This window comes from Electrophorus electricus, chromosome 23 (assembly GCF_041902795.1).
Source record: "Electrophorus electricus isolate QZ-2024a chromosome 23, ASM4190279v1, whole genome shotgun sequence".
Classification (NCBI taxonomy): domain Eukaryota; kingdom Metazoa; phylum Chordata; class Actinopteri; order Gymnotiformes; family Gymnotidae; genus Electrophorus; species Electrophorus electricus.
This window is the reverse complement of record NC_137519.1, coordinates 13,113,346-13,127,500: the sequence shown is the minus strand read 5'-3', so window position 1 is coordinate 13,127,500 and position 14,155 is coordinate 13,113,346. Positions and strand designations below refer to the sequence as shown.

At 42.6% G+C, this 14,155-nt stretch overlaps 2 protein-coding genes across 6 annotated transcripts in view; both read right to left on the bottom strand.

The window, feature by feature from the left end:
• Positions 1 to 3,766, bottom strand: part of cyld (cylindromatosis (turban tumor syndrome)) — a 19,679-nt gene extending 15,913 nt beyond the window's left edge. Inside the window, exons 1-4 of one of the 2 annotated variants that reach the window (XM_035520776.2) lie at positions 3,456 to 3,766; positions 2,223 to 2,354; positions 1,123 to 1,173; positions 346 to 997 (exon numbers count right to left, since the gene is read on the bottom strand). In XM_035520776.2, coding sequence (XP_035376669.2) covers positions 346 to 837 — 492 coding nt within the window. In that variant the 5' untranslated portion in view covers positions 838 to 997; positions 1,123 to 1,173; positions 2,223 to 2,354; positions 3,456 to 3,766. The remainder of the gene's footprint in view (positions 1 to 345; positions 998 to 1,122; positions 1,174 to 2,222; positions 2,355 to 3,455) is intronic. The other variant, XM_081706052.1, reaches the window with a different exon arrangement.
• Positions 3,717 to 13,601, bottom strand: nod2 (nucleotide-binding oligomerization domain containing 2). Of its 4 annotated transcripts, none has more exons than XM_027022810.3 (11): positions 13,127 to 13,601; positions 11,492 to 12,034; positions 10,744 to 10,864; positions 8,754 to 10,518; positions 8,358 to 8,441; positions 8,192 to 8,275; positions 6,983 to 7,066; positions 6,555 to 6,638; positions 6,188 to 6,271; positions 5,913 to 5,996; positions 3,717 to 4,712 (listed from the first exon to the last, which is right to left on the bottom strand). In XM_027022810.3, the coding sequence occupies exons 2-11, from the start codon at positions 11,975 to 11,977 to the stop codon at positions 4,640 to 4,642; spliced, it is 2,949 nt and encodes a 982-aa protein (XP_026878611.2). In that variant the 5' UTR covers positions 11,978 to 12,034; positions 13,127 to 13,601; the 3' UTR covers positions 3,717 to 4,639. The 4 variants fall into 4 exon arrangements, with proteins under 4 accessions (XP_026878611.2, XP_081562176.1, XP_026878612.2 ...); XM_081706050.1 differs by lacking the exon at positions 13,127 to 13,601 and adding an exon at positions 12,399 to 12,765; XM_027022811.3 differs by lacking the exon at positions 13,127 to 13,601 and adding an exon at positions 12,479 to 12,765.
• Positions 13,602 to 14,155: the final 554 nt, after the last annotated feature.

Genomic DNA, 14,155 nt, shown 5'->3' with positions numbered 1-14,155 from the left:
CCAGTCCCCTGCATCCACCCTAACCCTAACCTTAGTCCCAACCCAGTCCCCTGCATCCACCCTAACCCTAACCTTAGTCCCAACCCAGTCCCCTGCATCCACCCTAACCCATGTCCCAACCCAGTCCCCTGCATCCACCCTAACCCTAACCTTAGTCCCAACCCAGTCCCCTGCCTCCACCGTATAGTGCACAGCTCTGCTCTGCCCCAGCTCCCCACACACAAAAAGTGGAGTACTTAAATCAGAAATGTGGCCCATCCATGGGCAGCATAACACTGGTTTGGTAAACACAGCTCTAGTGACCAAGTTTGTCTCACAAGGCCGAGAAGGAAACAGCGATCTCACCAGCAGCTCCACGCCGAACCACACGCCTGAGAGAGCCCTGTCAGGTAACAGCGCCCCCTTGAAGCGCACCACACCAGGCAGTGGGTCATCTCCAGAGCGCAGCTGCACACGCACTCGGGAGCCCGTGTCGATCTGGCGGGCGCGGTCCAGGCGAGCCTTGTCGCGGAGCAGAGTGTAGCGCTCCTCACAGTTTGTGATGGGGAAGAGCAACTCTGCAAGCTTCTCGTCCAGCTCCAGCGCATCCCGCTCGTCCACACTCACCACCACGTTGGCTTGGTCCAGGATGCGCAGGCTGCGCTTACCCTTGGTGGGTGGTAGGGAGCGCCCCAGGCTGTTGCGCTCCTGGCACGGCTGGCCCAGGCTGCCACGTGGCACACGCACCGTCTTCTGGGGCAGCCGCTCCACCGCGCACTCCTTCACCACCACATAGAAGCGCCAGTCGTCACGGAAGCCGCCCACCGGCTTCTCCTGGCTCCAAAGCACCGAGCTCATGGCTGCATCGCCGGGCGGTGCTGGGGGCGGGGCCAATGGGGGTGGAGATTAAAATTTTGTAAAAGTCAGGGGAGAGGTCGGGTGGGTGGTCAGCAGATGTGGAGGTGGGGGAATCACATGGCCTTTTTGTGTGTCAGTGGTGTCACACAGGCATCAGGAGCTGGAACAGGAAAAAAAAAAAAAAAAAAAAAAAAAAAGATGGTTATGTGTACATGGACATTAACATCAGGGAACATTCTCTATAAGGAGGTGATTATTTCACATACATCGTTTTTTTTACTATACCTGGCTATGATATCTTTGGTGCAGTCCTCTGAACAGACTGAACAGGCAGGCCTGCTTTCGGTTCATTTGAGAATGAGCAAAAGTGAGACTCTGAACAGCATGAATGATATATAGGCCAACCACCCATTGAGAACAGGTTTTACTGTTTCTTTTATCTAATGGGGAGGCAGCAGGTGGTTGCCAAAACACAACAACTAATCAGGCAACGACAAGCAGAAATGCAATGGAGGCAGGTGTGTGTATTCTCTCTCTCACTCAAACACAGGCACACATGTGCGTGCACACACACACACGTCTCACTTAGCAAGATAAAGCATCAGCTTTCTCGTCCAATTTCCATCAGTGCAGTAAAAACATAATGTAATACTTTAAACCGAGACCAAAGAGTTATTTTCAGTGTGGTCCCATAAGTACATAAAAAGCACAGAAAAACAGTCAAACTAAACTAATTAAACACAGAGAGAAGACTCAAAACCTAAACATGTCTACAATACTATTCAAGCAGGATGGAGGACCTTCTGTAATGTTTAGGACAGCGAACCATGGGATAGGAGATCCCTGTACAAATTAGAGTTGGGAGGGTGTACGCAATCTACAATTAGTTGTTATATCAAAAAGATCACATACAGGGTTATTTTTTCTCGCATTAATTTAACACCATGCATTTGAGGTAGGCCAGTACCCATCATCTTAACTACAAAGAATACAAGTAGTCTAAAAGTTTCCTTAATGTCTTAATACAGCAAAAATCCCTTCCCTACAGGATTGACAGAATTTATCAAAAATGACCAGTATTAAAATCTCCGTTAAATATATACACTGCCATTGTAGGCTTCTCAGGCTTAATTATGCTCTCTTTTCTGATTATTTTCCAAAAAAAAAAAAAAAAAATGCACTTCGTTTTGTTAAAAAGAGTAGAAAATTTACAACATCTCATGCCTCTCTTTCTCTCTGTATTATGAGGGAGTCAGTGTTGGAGTAGTATAAGAAAAACTGTACCCATCACATTGGATTTCTTTAAATGTGTTTAATAAACACAAAAATATTTCAGCAGCACAAAAAATAGCAACATCATCTCATAACATTACAAGCTACTTTACCTTAAATTAAATGTGGGCCTGGTACAGGGTTTGTTTCTCAGCTGTCCTGATGTATCCACTCAATCTCACACAAGCACTGTGATACTGAACACACAGTTGGGGGGGGGGGTGTTTTCGGATTTCCCCCTAGTGCTGAGCGTCGTGTCAGTGAGAATACAGGGGATTTTTCAGACACATGCAAAGACATCATTTCTGCTTAATACCGAAACCGCATATCAGAACATGTGCAGACAAATAACTGAAAACAACAGAACTGCGTATGACCTTCCAAAGTGCCCTTTAACAAGTCTCTAATTCACACTTTGTGGAGTGTGTGAACTGTGTGAACTTACGTTGGTTGCGATATCAAGCAAAGGGTCTAAGCTAATCAGATCTAAGAACTGCTGTATATGGTGGGCAATGCGTGCTGAAAAAGAGCTTTGGACCTAAATTTAATGACATTCTGATCAACAAATCTCATAATAAGCAAATCTTTTATCAAAAAAACCTTAGATGTCTATTTATGAAGCAATATGCGCTCATTCAACTCTTTGGCATTTAAAACAAATCTGTTTCAGAATCGTAGACACAGACACTCTGGGTGACACATAACCACGAAACCAACTACTTGGCTAGCTAAAAACATCCAGTGTGTTTGTAAACACACCGAGCTAGTCTTCTACAGGTGGAGCAGGACAGAGCTCCGGGGTTTTGTTCACGTTCTCTCTCTCTCATGGGGGGTCAGTAATCTTATATTTGGAAGAGCATCCCCTTAGTGTTAGCACATATTACCAGATAACAGCACCATAACGTCTGCGAAACATGGTCGATTGGCTAGCAATAGGTCACCAGTAGACTAGTTTTAAACTAAAGAGTGTGTTGTAAGGCGATGTCATCGACATCATGGGGAGTGCCAGCAGCACTTTGACATCTTCCCAGGGCCATCCCTGACTTAACTGCACAGTTGATTTAATCGAGGCTGGCTAGCTAACTAGAGCTTCTGACAACGCTTGCCCCGAGTTAGCTCGCTAGCTAGCCACACAGCTCAATAAATCCCAGCCATCCTCGTCAGCTACCTACCACCGTCCTCCGCAATGCACTTGTTGCTGGCTTGGCTCCGTTAAAATGGCTATAGCTACCCAACATAGCAGTGATAAATATCGACTGAGGTGCCAGAGACCGATTAAATGAAGCGGGACAGAGGCACTGAGGTGACATCTTCAGCTAGAAAACACTTTCTGTGAGCTATCCTACCTGACAGGACCGGGTCTCCTCGAGCAGGTCCTCCTTGATCCAAAACAAACAAAACAGAACTATCCGCATTCGATGTGCTTCGGCGAAATCGAGTCTTGATTCGAGTATTCGAGTAAAAATATACAGAGTATTTTCCTAGAAAGCGGCTGGTCCGTCTAGCTAGTGTTAGCCGACACGCTAGCTCGACATTAGCTTCCTAAGACTGAATGTCGGTGGCTCGAGCTAGCTAGCTAGATAGCTAGCTGCTAACTCGCACTAGTGTTAAAATTTGCTGGCTAGGTTTTTTTTTTTTTTTTTCACCGTGTACCTTTTAAAATATACCTGTCAAAGACAACTGTTAAATATAGCGAAGTAAAGCAGTACACAAAATATAATGACAGCGTTTTTATTTGAAATTTAAATGAGATCATTAAGTGTTTATCAAACCAACCATAACCGGTCTTCTCGGATTGGTGAGCGAGGCTCTTTTGCAGCGTTGATTGGTGGAACAAATAGCCTTCTCTTAAGCCCCACCTTCTGGTAGCGTTGATTGGTGAAGTAGATAGACTCTTCGTAAGCCCCGCCTCCTGGGGTTTTCCAGTAAATCCATAATAAAACCACAGTCGCTTGCAGAGAGGCACCAGTTTAACATCAAATTAGTTACCTCGCTAACTGCGTTTGTGCAGGGCGAGGAGCGTTTCTAAAATGTGCAACTTATGTTTATATTTTTTAATTCAGCTTTTTCAAAAACACTGCTGCTTTCATTTAATTTGCAGTTTTCTTCTTTTTTTTATATGCAAATCATTCTCAAAAAAGGCATTCGAGAAAAAAAAACGGAAAAGAGGAACACAAAAGGTCGAAATGGACACAGCATAATATTAAACATCATAAATATAAAACATCACAATATTATAGATAATGATACAAAGTGCCACCAATACATTATGTTAAATAAGCACCTCCGTTTGGGAATAAGGCTGTCAGGGAAGGCTGTCATAAAGAGCTCACATCTGACTAACTGATTATAGGGCAGGTGGCGTGACAGGGAGCTCCTCCAGTCCTTAATGAAGCAGTATACCATGTGTTAAGAGACAGGCAGACATAAGGCAGGGACTGGTGGCCAGCATGTGTGTGGGTTGGTGTTACTGCTGCTTGCCCTGATGGAGAAAATGAGGGGACCTCTGTAGAAGTAGAGGGGCTAGTCTTCAGAACGTTAGCCTGCTTTCTCGCAGACTCAGTTCCTCCACCTCCTCTGGACTGAGATTGTTTCCCCTCAACCTGAAATGGCCCATACCATATTTTTATATAACCATATTCAGTTAGCACCAATGACATCTATTACATAACATCTATATAATAAAAAGTTTTCATATATATATATATATATAAAAATAAACTAGTAGTCAGAAGGTTGCTGGTTCAAGTCCCACCGCTGCCAAGTTGCCACTGTTGGGCCCCTGAGCAAGGTCCTTAACTCTCAATTGCTCAAGTTGTACTCACTCATAACTGTGCCTTGCTTTGGACAAAAGTGTCAGCTAAATGCTGTAAATGTAAATATTTGTGTCGCTGAACAGTAGAACAATGTACCACAACTCCATAGTCTGCTAAATCTTCCTGAAGGTCTTTTGCAGTCAAGCGAGGATTCTGACTTGCCTTTCTAGCAATCCTACGAGCAGCTGTCTCTGAAATTTTTCTTGGTCTTCCAGACCTTTTCTTGACCTCCACTGTTCCTGTTAAGTGCCATTTCTTAATTGCATTTCAAACTGAGGAAATGGCAACCTGAAAATGTGTTGCTTTCTTCTTATAGCCTTCTGATGCTTTGTGGGCCTCAACCAGTTTCATTTTCAGAGTTTTAGGCATCTGCTTAGAAGAACCCATCGCTGCTGTTTTTTAGGAGAAGGTTAGAGGAGTCTGGGTATTTATAAATCTTTGATATTTGCATCACCTGGCCTTTCCTAACAATGGTTGTGAACAAGCCATAACCCTAACAGGCTAATTAAGGTCTAAGACCTCGGTCAAAGATATCATTCCTTTTTTTCAGTCTAAAATTGCACAAACCAAAATAATACACTGATATTGCTTAAAATGTTGAAAAGTGTGTTTCATCTTTAACCGTATGCCTTTTGGAGATCATTTAATCTTCAAGTTGCTTAACTGTTCACAGTAACATATATTTTCACCAGGGGTACCCAAACATTTGCATGCCACTGTATATACGGTGACTCACTTATATAGATTAATATTAATACATAGCTTACTATTAAGATTTCATCAAGGGTCCTCGCACGATTTCAGGTTTGTTGGATATTTATATTTATATTCAGGGTTGTTGACTTTATTACACTACAGAATGAGAACGTTAATGGCCTACAATGTGACAGTATTCACTTAACATCCTCTAAACTCTGGCAGCTTAATCATATTGGTATTACTGGTTCTTAGGTTAACGCTGTGTATGGTCACGTACAATACTCTTACCACACATCCTTAACACTGGAGTTCACTTCCAAAGCCTGTATAAGATGCTCCACACCATCCCTGCTGATGCAGTTCTGGTTTAGCCTGGTGATAGCAAGGGTGAGAGAGAGAGCGAGAGAGAGAGAGAGAGAGGGAGAGAGAGAGAGAGAGAGAGAGAGAGAGAGAGAGAGAGAGGAAATAGAGTGGGAGGGGAGATGCATAAAGAGGAAGCAAGTTGCCAACAGAATGAAGCAAATCTTTCTCTTTTAAAACAGGGTCTTTAAAGTTCAACTAACCAGAGCTCTGTAAGTGTCGTGCTCCTCCTCACAAGCTTTGCCAAAGCACGTGCTCCCGAGTTGCCCACACCATTATCCACCAGGCTAAGAGCACCGCATAATGAGAGCAAAACAGAGACATGTAAATTACTTCAGCAAGTCTGCATTTGCTTTAAGAAGGCCTCCTGTCCAGCAAATGAAATCAAGTAAAAAAAAAGGGATCACAGAAGAGTAACTGGCCAAGACTTATCCACCATTTGACCTGAACCTAAGGTCATCAATATGTATATGCAATATACAGCAATCAAAAATAAACTGGTAGAGAACTGAAGGTTTTCAAACTAATCTCAGCCATGTCAGTAAATATTGTCAGAAAAAGACAGCATACCTAAACCATATCAGTGTAGTACTGTCCTTTAGCGCTTCTGCCAAAGTCTCAGCACCTTTATCTCCAATCTTATTACCCCATAGCCTGGAGATAAACACAAAAATCTGTCAACTCAAATCATACGGTTTACTGAACCCTTCACATTAACCGGATTGTTCCATGTTGGTTAACTGTTTTTAATCTGTTTACATTGGCCTTAAAATTTAATGCTTATAATATAAACTCATTCTTGAGTATATGCCTTTTAGTTTACTTTGTGTCATTTGCACTGTAACATATTTAGAAGGTTTTATGTTCTTGTGTAATTTTATTACTTGGAAAAATGTACTCTCAGTAATACTTTCTTTAAACGTATTTAACATTAACTACCGGAGTGTATAAGTTTATGTTAAAATGTAATGTAATGCTTATCATTTTGAAAACCTCACCCCAGATATTGTAATGACTGGCTGTATCCCAGGCCCTCTGCCAGATGCGTGGCTCCCTGTGATGTAATGTTATTGTTTCCAAGCCTGCAGAAGAGTAGGTGATCACACTAGAGAACAACATCCTGTGTACCCTGGTTGTGATTAGAATAACATTTTAGCCTCGATCGAAAAAAGCTCTGGACACCATGCTGTTAAGCAGCTTTAGGACAGAGACTAATTAGGTTGTGTAGTGGATTCGTCATCTATGTTAATCTGCTATTGTTGACACGGTCTCTGGCCTACAGGAATATGGCATGCGTGTGTACCTAGTGTCTTGTCATATTATAATAATTAATCATATCATATAAATAACAGTGCTATGTTTAATCAGTTCTTTTGCATTTTCCTCACCACTTACATGATAATGTCACAGCCAATCGCTTTGATGTTAAAGACGTAACCGGGGACAAGCCAGACCTGTCATACCTTTGCCTTTTGGTAAAAATGTTTGTGTGCAGAATAATGTGTGTACGTGCATATGCTTTTTGTGCCATTGTGTTAGATATCACCATTGATTTCAAATGCTTTTGAAAAAGTTAGTTTGGCCATTGGTTTAGGTTTAGATGTCTGCCCTCACTTAGATAAAGGATATGAAATAAACACAGTTATATAAATACATACTTCATAAATACATAATACCCGAATGCATGTTGGTTTGAGTAGGCATGTGATGAGAAATATTTATTATCTTGTCTTTCTGTTTGAGATTTTGCCCTGTACTTGTGTTTCTGGGATGATTTTTCTCTTGGTGACTTTGCCCTAAATGGATGTGTGAAATTCTACTATGGAATTAATAAAAACAACACCCATAATATCCCCAAAATTTAGGCTTTGATTGTCATATTTCCATTAAAGCTCAGAAGAACATCAAGGGTGTGAAGACAAAGTCATTCATATTATTGCAATGTAGACATGGTTCTTATTATGGGTGTTTAATACTAGAGTAGGCTTAAATGCATTTTTCCTTTACTAACAGATAATACAAATATAATACAAATAAAATGAATTTTTTAATGCATGTTTTTGTTATTGCTATGTGGGCATGCTGCTCAGAACTCGTAAAGGAACTCTAAGGAAAATATAAACTCCACAAACAACTCATATAAAAACAAAAATGTACATAATTCTAATAGTTATGTGTTCACATGGTTGCTGCCCTTTATAATGTACCTTATTGAGAGAAAGTTCTGCTTTGACTTAAGCAGCCAGGCAAAATGTTTCGTGCACTCATCTGTTAGTTTGTTGTTGAAGAGTCTGTGTAAAATGAAAGAAATATTAACATAATTTTACGTAATATGGTATAAAGAAAAAAGTAAGTAAAGTTTGTAATACATACGCCACTTTCTTGAAGTTTTCACAGTGTATTCCCTTCTCAACAAGTTTGCGGATTCCTTCGTCTGATATGTTATTGTTCCTCAGGCTATGAAAATTATAACAAATAAATTAATTTATAATAAATCTTCAATTTTCTAATGCCTAAAATTTTCAACCATATATGATTATCAGCATTCAGTGACATTCTGTAATTATTTCTTACTTTTAATTAATGATGAAACACCACACTTTGTAAATTTAAACAAACACAAGGAATTTAGTCTAGAAGTAGCTTACTGATTCACAATTCTGCCACATATGTATCGTCTGCATAAAGCGATGGATGATAAATGCTCTGGCAAATAAGCGATAGCCGCTAAGCTAATGAATGAGAATTGGCAGTAATTTCAGCTCTTACTAAAGGGAGTGACAGACGTGTAGACATGGAAGGAGCTGCTCCACTCCCACATCTCCCACAGTGTTGCAGTCCAGCTGCAGTCCGATTGGACTCTGCAGGTGCTGTAGCACGTAGGCCAGTGCGGTGCACTCCACTGGCCCAATATTACAGTAGGTTAGCTTCAGGTGCTCCACCTCCAGCTTGGCCACCGCCTCCTTCGCGATCTGGCTCTCCTGCATCTCATAGATGCACTTGATGAGCCAAACGAAGCTTGGCATGGCATGCATGCTCTTCTTCTCGCCTTCCACGGGGCGAGGGATGGTCTTGAAGTGTCTCTGCATGCCTGTCGACAAGCACTTCAGGACCTGCTTGGCTCTCCACTCGAGAGTGACAGCAGGACAGGACCGTGAGAGGAGGTTGCGATGGCGCTGGGACAGGAGGCCAGACACAAACTTAGCCATGATCTGTAAGTTTGGGGTCTCTTCCGTATTGGTGTCATCCTCCACGGAGTGGTTGATGCACTGTCTGAGGAACATGCAATTTAGGCCTGGAAGCGGTCTGCACTGCGACTCGAAGAGCTTTGGGATGACGGAGCGATTGCCATGCTTATTCAGAACAATATGGATTGCGGCGAAGAAACACTGCAAGGTGATGTGTAGAAACTCATAACGGCTGCAGTCAGTGGAATCCGAGAGGTCCTTACAGTGTATGAGGAATCCCAGTTTAATGTCCTGCTCTGTGATGCCACAGTTCTGCATCTGTGCCGCTGGGAATACGTAACAGGACGTCTCCACCCCCTCCAGCGCCAGCCTCCCTAGTCTCACCACTGTCTCTAGATGTTCCTGCAACCACCCCTTTCCCAGGACTTGATGTTCCTGCGGGACCCTCCTCTGAAAGAAGTGTTGCAAAACCATGAGGTAGACATCTGTGATGGTCTGAGGGCTACCTTCCCCACATCCAAGGAGCTCCTTGTAACACTTAGACACAATCCAGCAGAACACAGGTATGTGGCAGAGCCCAAGCAGGGCTGTGTTAGCCTGCACCGACTCCACAACCCTATTAGCTATGGTGGGATCGCTGTGGTGTTTCCTAACGAAGCAGGCTATTCCCTCTGGAGAGAAACCCTTCACAAAGACTTCCTTGCGGAGATATCGTTTCAGTGCCGGACTCACGGCATGCGGCCTGCTGGTCACCACCTTTCTAACCCCTTTCATCAAGGTGCCCTGGAGAAGGTTGAAGAGCAGCACAGGAACAGGTGCTTGCTGAGTGGGGCAGCAATGGCGCTCTTCATCCGTGAAACTCTTCCTAAACTCGTCCAGGCCATCGAACGTGAATAGGACCAAGTGAGGATGGTCCAGAATGAACTGGAAGAGCTCGTCTTGGCCACGGTCTGGCCAGCAGCAGTGCAGGAATAGAAGCTCTTTCAGAGACAGTGCCCTCTTCTCCGCACTCAGCTTTCGGCAGCTGAAGGGGAACAGCAGGAGGATTTCCGTCAGCAAGACCCCACGGGCCCATAGCAGGTGGAGCCTCTGCAGCAAAGTGCTCTTGCCAGTTCCTGCCTCCCCAGACACAAGCACCGTATCGGCTTCCTCATTGAGAGTCCCGACCAGACCTACCACATCCTCCAGCCCCAGGGCCGTGGTGGCCCTGTCGGCTGGCAGAAGCTCCAGCAGGCTTTCAGTGTAGATGTCGTCTAGGGAGAATCTCCCTGTTCCACCATAAGTGCTGAGGAAATGGGCCTGGGCCAAGACAGAGCTGCGAAGTTTCTTCTGGTAAAGTAGGCATTCTAGAAAGGGACACAGGAAAGGAAGAAAGAGCAAAACACAAGATGAACGTAAGCATGCCGGACCTGCAAATGGGCAGTACGAAGACGTCTTGTATTTGAAGCTATTTAGCACAGGTAGAGTTACTCCATGTCACTCTGAATTCCAAATTCAGTAAGTGTGAACCCATTCGAGAGTGAAACTGAGATCATGCTGAAGAACAAAACAAATGAAAGTCACATACATACCAGCAGAGAGTTGCTTTTCCTCTTTACCAGGTGTCGTAATGTCTTCCTGGGGAAGGTACCGCAGTAAGACGTTGGCAGCTCCTTCCCCTCTGAACATCACTTGGTCTAAAAGTCTCCTAACCTACCGGACACAACAGACAAATGTGACTCATATTCTGACAGAGGATCTGATTTGCATTTTTGTGATTATTGCTGGGCATACAAAAGTCCTTGACTGACTGATTAAAAACAGCACTGTATAGTTGGAATGTGAATGCAACATACCAAGAACTCTACAAAACTGTCCCGGCAAGGCCCCCTCTCCTAGACTCCTTTCTGTGTGTGTGTGTGTGTGTGTGTCCATTGTCACATCCCCCACGTGTTCCTTGATTATATCACACCTTTTGTTAGTTATGTTCAGTGTTAGTGCAGGTATTTAAACCCTTGTTGTTGTGTTCTCTGTTGTCAGTGTTTGACCCCGTGTTACCCACATCATTGTGGTTTATTGTGTTTTGTGCGGTTCTTCATGTTTTGGTTTTGTTTTGTTTTTTTGTGTGTGTGTGTGTTGCCAATAAACCCTTTTCTTGCATTGCAATAATCCTAAAAATTCAATAATTAATCAGTGTATATTTGAAATTTGTTTGGTTTAGGCTTAAACACAAAATTAAACTAATCTTGTCTATTTGTGACTCCTCCAAACAATGCTGCTATTCAACAGAATATAGAAGTTTGTATAGAAAGTTGTTCAACCTGTATGGGTGCAGGTTACCTTTTGTGAAGGTGTATAAACAGGCAAGAGCACTTCATCACAGTCTTTTGAAGTGAAACAGCCTGCCTCCAAAAGAGCATCCAATGTATCATCCAAACGGTCTCTGAGTTTCCTCACCAGTATGGGTCTATCGCTCAGCAACACCTGACAGGCAGTTGTGGGAGTCCCCTTAGCATTCAACCCTACAGGCCTGCATTTGCCAAAACACAGACCAGCTTTCTGAGACTCGGGTAAGACTTGGTTAAATGCTGCTAGCAGGAGACTGCAAGCCTGCTCCCCTTTGCTGTAGACCAAATCCAGAAGGTCTCTGGTGTTGGAGCAGAGGGGCTTTGCCAGCCCACGCACACTCTGGTAGTCTTCCCAGACAAGGACACCCCAGGAAAGGAGAAGGTCCAGCACGCAGTCCAGGGGCTCTGCTGTGGCCCCACAGCTCAGAGCCCTGAGCAACTCCATCCTCTGCCTCAGTACCAGCTGCTGTGCACACATACCTCTGCCCTGCTTTCAAGCATAAAATGTATTTTCCTCCATGTGATGAGATGTCCACTGCAAGTGAAAGAGTTTTTTTTAAAGACGCCAAAATAAACTTGCCAGTCAAGCCAAAGCTTCAAGCATTTGTAATTGAGCATCACATAATCACCTGAATTCTTATTTCAATCTGCTATTACCAACTACGAGTACCTACTTCGAGTTTCAGTTCAGTACGGTAAAACCAATGTCGAAGGCGTTTCCTTTATTTAGCTTAAGAAAAAAGACCTACAGCACTGTCGTTGCACTCTTACCATGTAGGTTAGGCTATGCTTAAACTGCGTTGTTGTTTGTTTTTTTAATGATTGAGTAAAATATTAAAAGACTTCATAACTGATGATCTGTAAAAATAAAATAATAATAATAATAATAATAATAATACCATCCAAGGACGTAAATGAAGTATTTTTCGCGTTGACCAAACAAGCCTGCTCTGTGCTATATGACCTGCGATTCAAATACCTGTTCAGAAAGTCTGTGCAGCACATCAAAAATCCACTTAAAAGCATGTGCCGATGCCGGGAGGTTAATCGCATGGTCGTAAAGGTGTGTAGCTGCTGTCTGATATCCCCCGACATCAGCTTGTGTGCAGCTACACCCTTCACCCACGAAACGGAAAGAAACGCCCTCCTGTTCTCCCTGCCATGCTCAAGCGAGTACGTTTCTTATTTCCCTAAGATTCCTCTATACTTCACATTTCAAACAGTCACGACCAACTCCTTTTATCCTGCTATTTAAGACGGATACGTTCCGCTCCACAGTCACTGATGAACTGAAAGTAAAACTTGAACGGGCATTTTACGTTGTTGTTTAATAGACCAGCAAAGTAGCGTACAGTGAGATATTTCGTACGTTTGTTTTTCTATATATCTGTAATGATTTTACATTTTCGAAAAATACTTCTATGTTGTATTCTCTGTGCAATGGGATGCCCTGTTTCATTTTCTTTGTTCCTTTACGATAACGTTACAAGTCGTAACATAAGATGTCTTGCTTATTAGCACAGATATAAGGACAAAGTACCTAGGAATACTTCTCAATCGTTTTACTTACTTCCATTCTCACGAAAGTAAGATGGAATATGCTACTGTGTGAGACATGAACGCATACCTTCCAGCAAGATTATCCGTTTATGATGGTGCCCTGTTCAGTAATCCAGACAGACAGTCAAATAACACCATTCATCCCGGACGCTTCATTCCAGTCTGACAAGATGATATCATTTTGGTGCCATATCTCACAGTTGCAAATATGTGACCCCATGATGAATCCGAATAGAGACTTAAAAAACTGAAACTACTCAGTGTTCTTCTTTTCAAACAATTGCAAAACCTTTTAAAGCATTTTTGGCCTATACTTGTGTAATGTTAAAGAACACTTTCATAGGGTTCGGTGGTAATGCTTTTTGTCCTGTGATTTCATAAGTAAGCATGGAGAAAATCAGTTCTGCTAAGACATCGTCCAAGCTGTTCGTCGTGAGTCTTGGTGATCATTTAAATTAGAATACCGAAATTAATCATGATCCCCGATTAATGGAAGATCACGATCACATTGATTTCAAAATAAAACTGAGAAAGACAGCTGCTCCCATGGTTCGTTCAGTTGGGTATGCGGAAATCTATGATTGTTTAGAAATTGGATTTTTAGGGCTACAGCATGTATAAGATACAGTACAGGGATGGGACACAAGATGGCGCTACGTCATTTTAGGATGTGGAAAACGTTCTCTGGGTTCCGACGGATTTTAATGTCAAACTGAAGGTTTGAAGGTATGATGATTTGTTGAACTGATCACTGATTTCTTTTTAATGATTAGTAGCTACATGGTCATGGTCATGCGTGTATGTATGTATGTATATATATATATATATATATATATATATATATATATATACAAACTTTAACTAATATATATATATATGTTAAAGTTTGCAAGTGTGTGGAAATTCAACACGGGTTCCTTTGCACGCCCTCTCTCTTTCTCACTCTCTGTGTGTAAGTATATCTTGTTCCATTGTACACGGCTGCAGACTGTTCTGTTCCACATGAAATGGAAGAGTTTCATCCACAGCATGTGAAAACAGCTACTCTCATGCTTGCCTTAGTGTCTTTCCTGTGTGACAAAGTGCTCTCTATACA

Coding starts and splice junctions, on each gene's coding strand:
- nod2 (XM_027022810.3), bottom strand. CDS start 11,977: ATGTGTGCACAGCAGCTGGTACTGAGGCAGAGGATGGAGTTGCTCAGG. Junction 8,276..8,357: donor GAAAACTTCAAGAAAGTGGC/GTATGTATTACA, acceptor CATTTTACACAG/ACTCTTCAACAACAAACTAA. Junction 5,997..6,187: donor ACGACACTTACAGAGCTCTG/GTTAGTTGAACT, acceptor TGCTATCACCAG/GCTAAACCAGAACTGCATCA.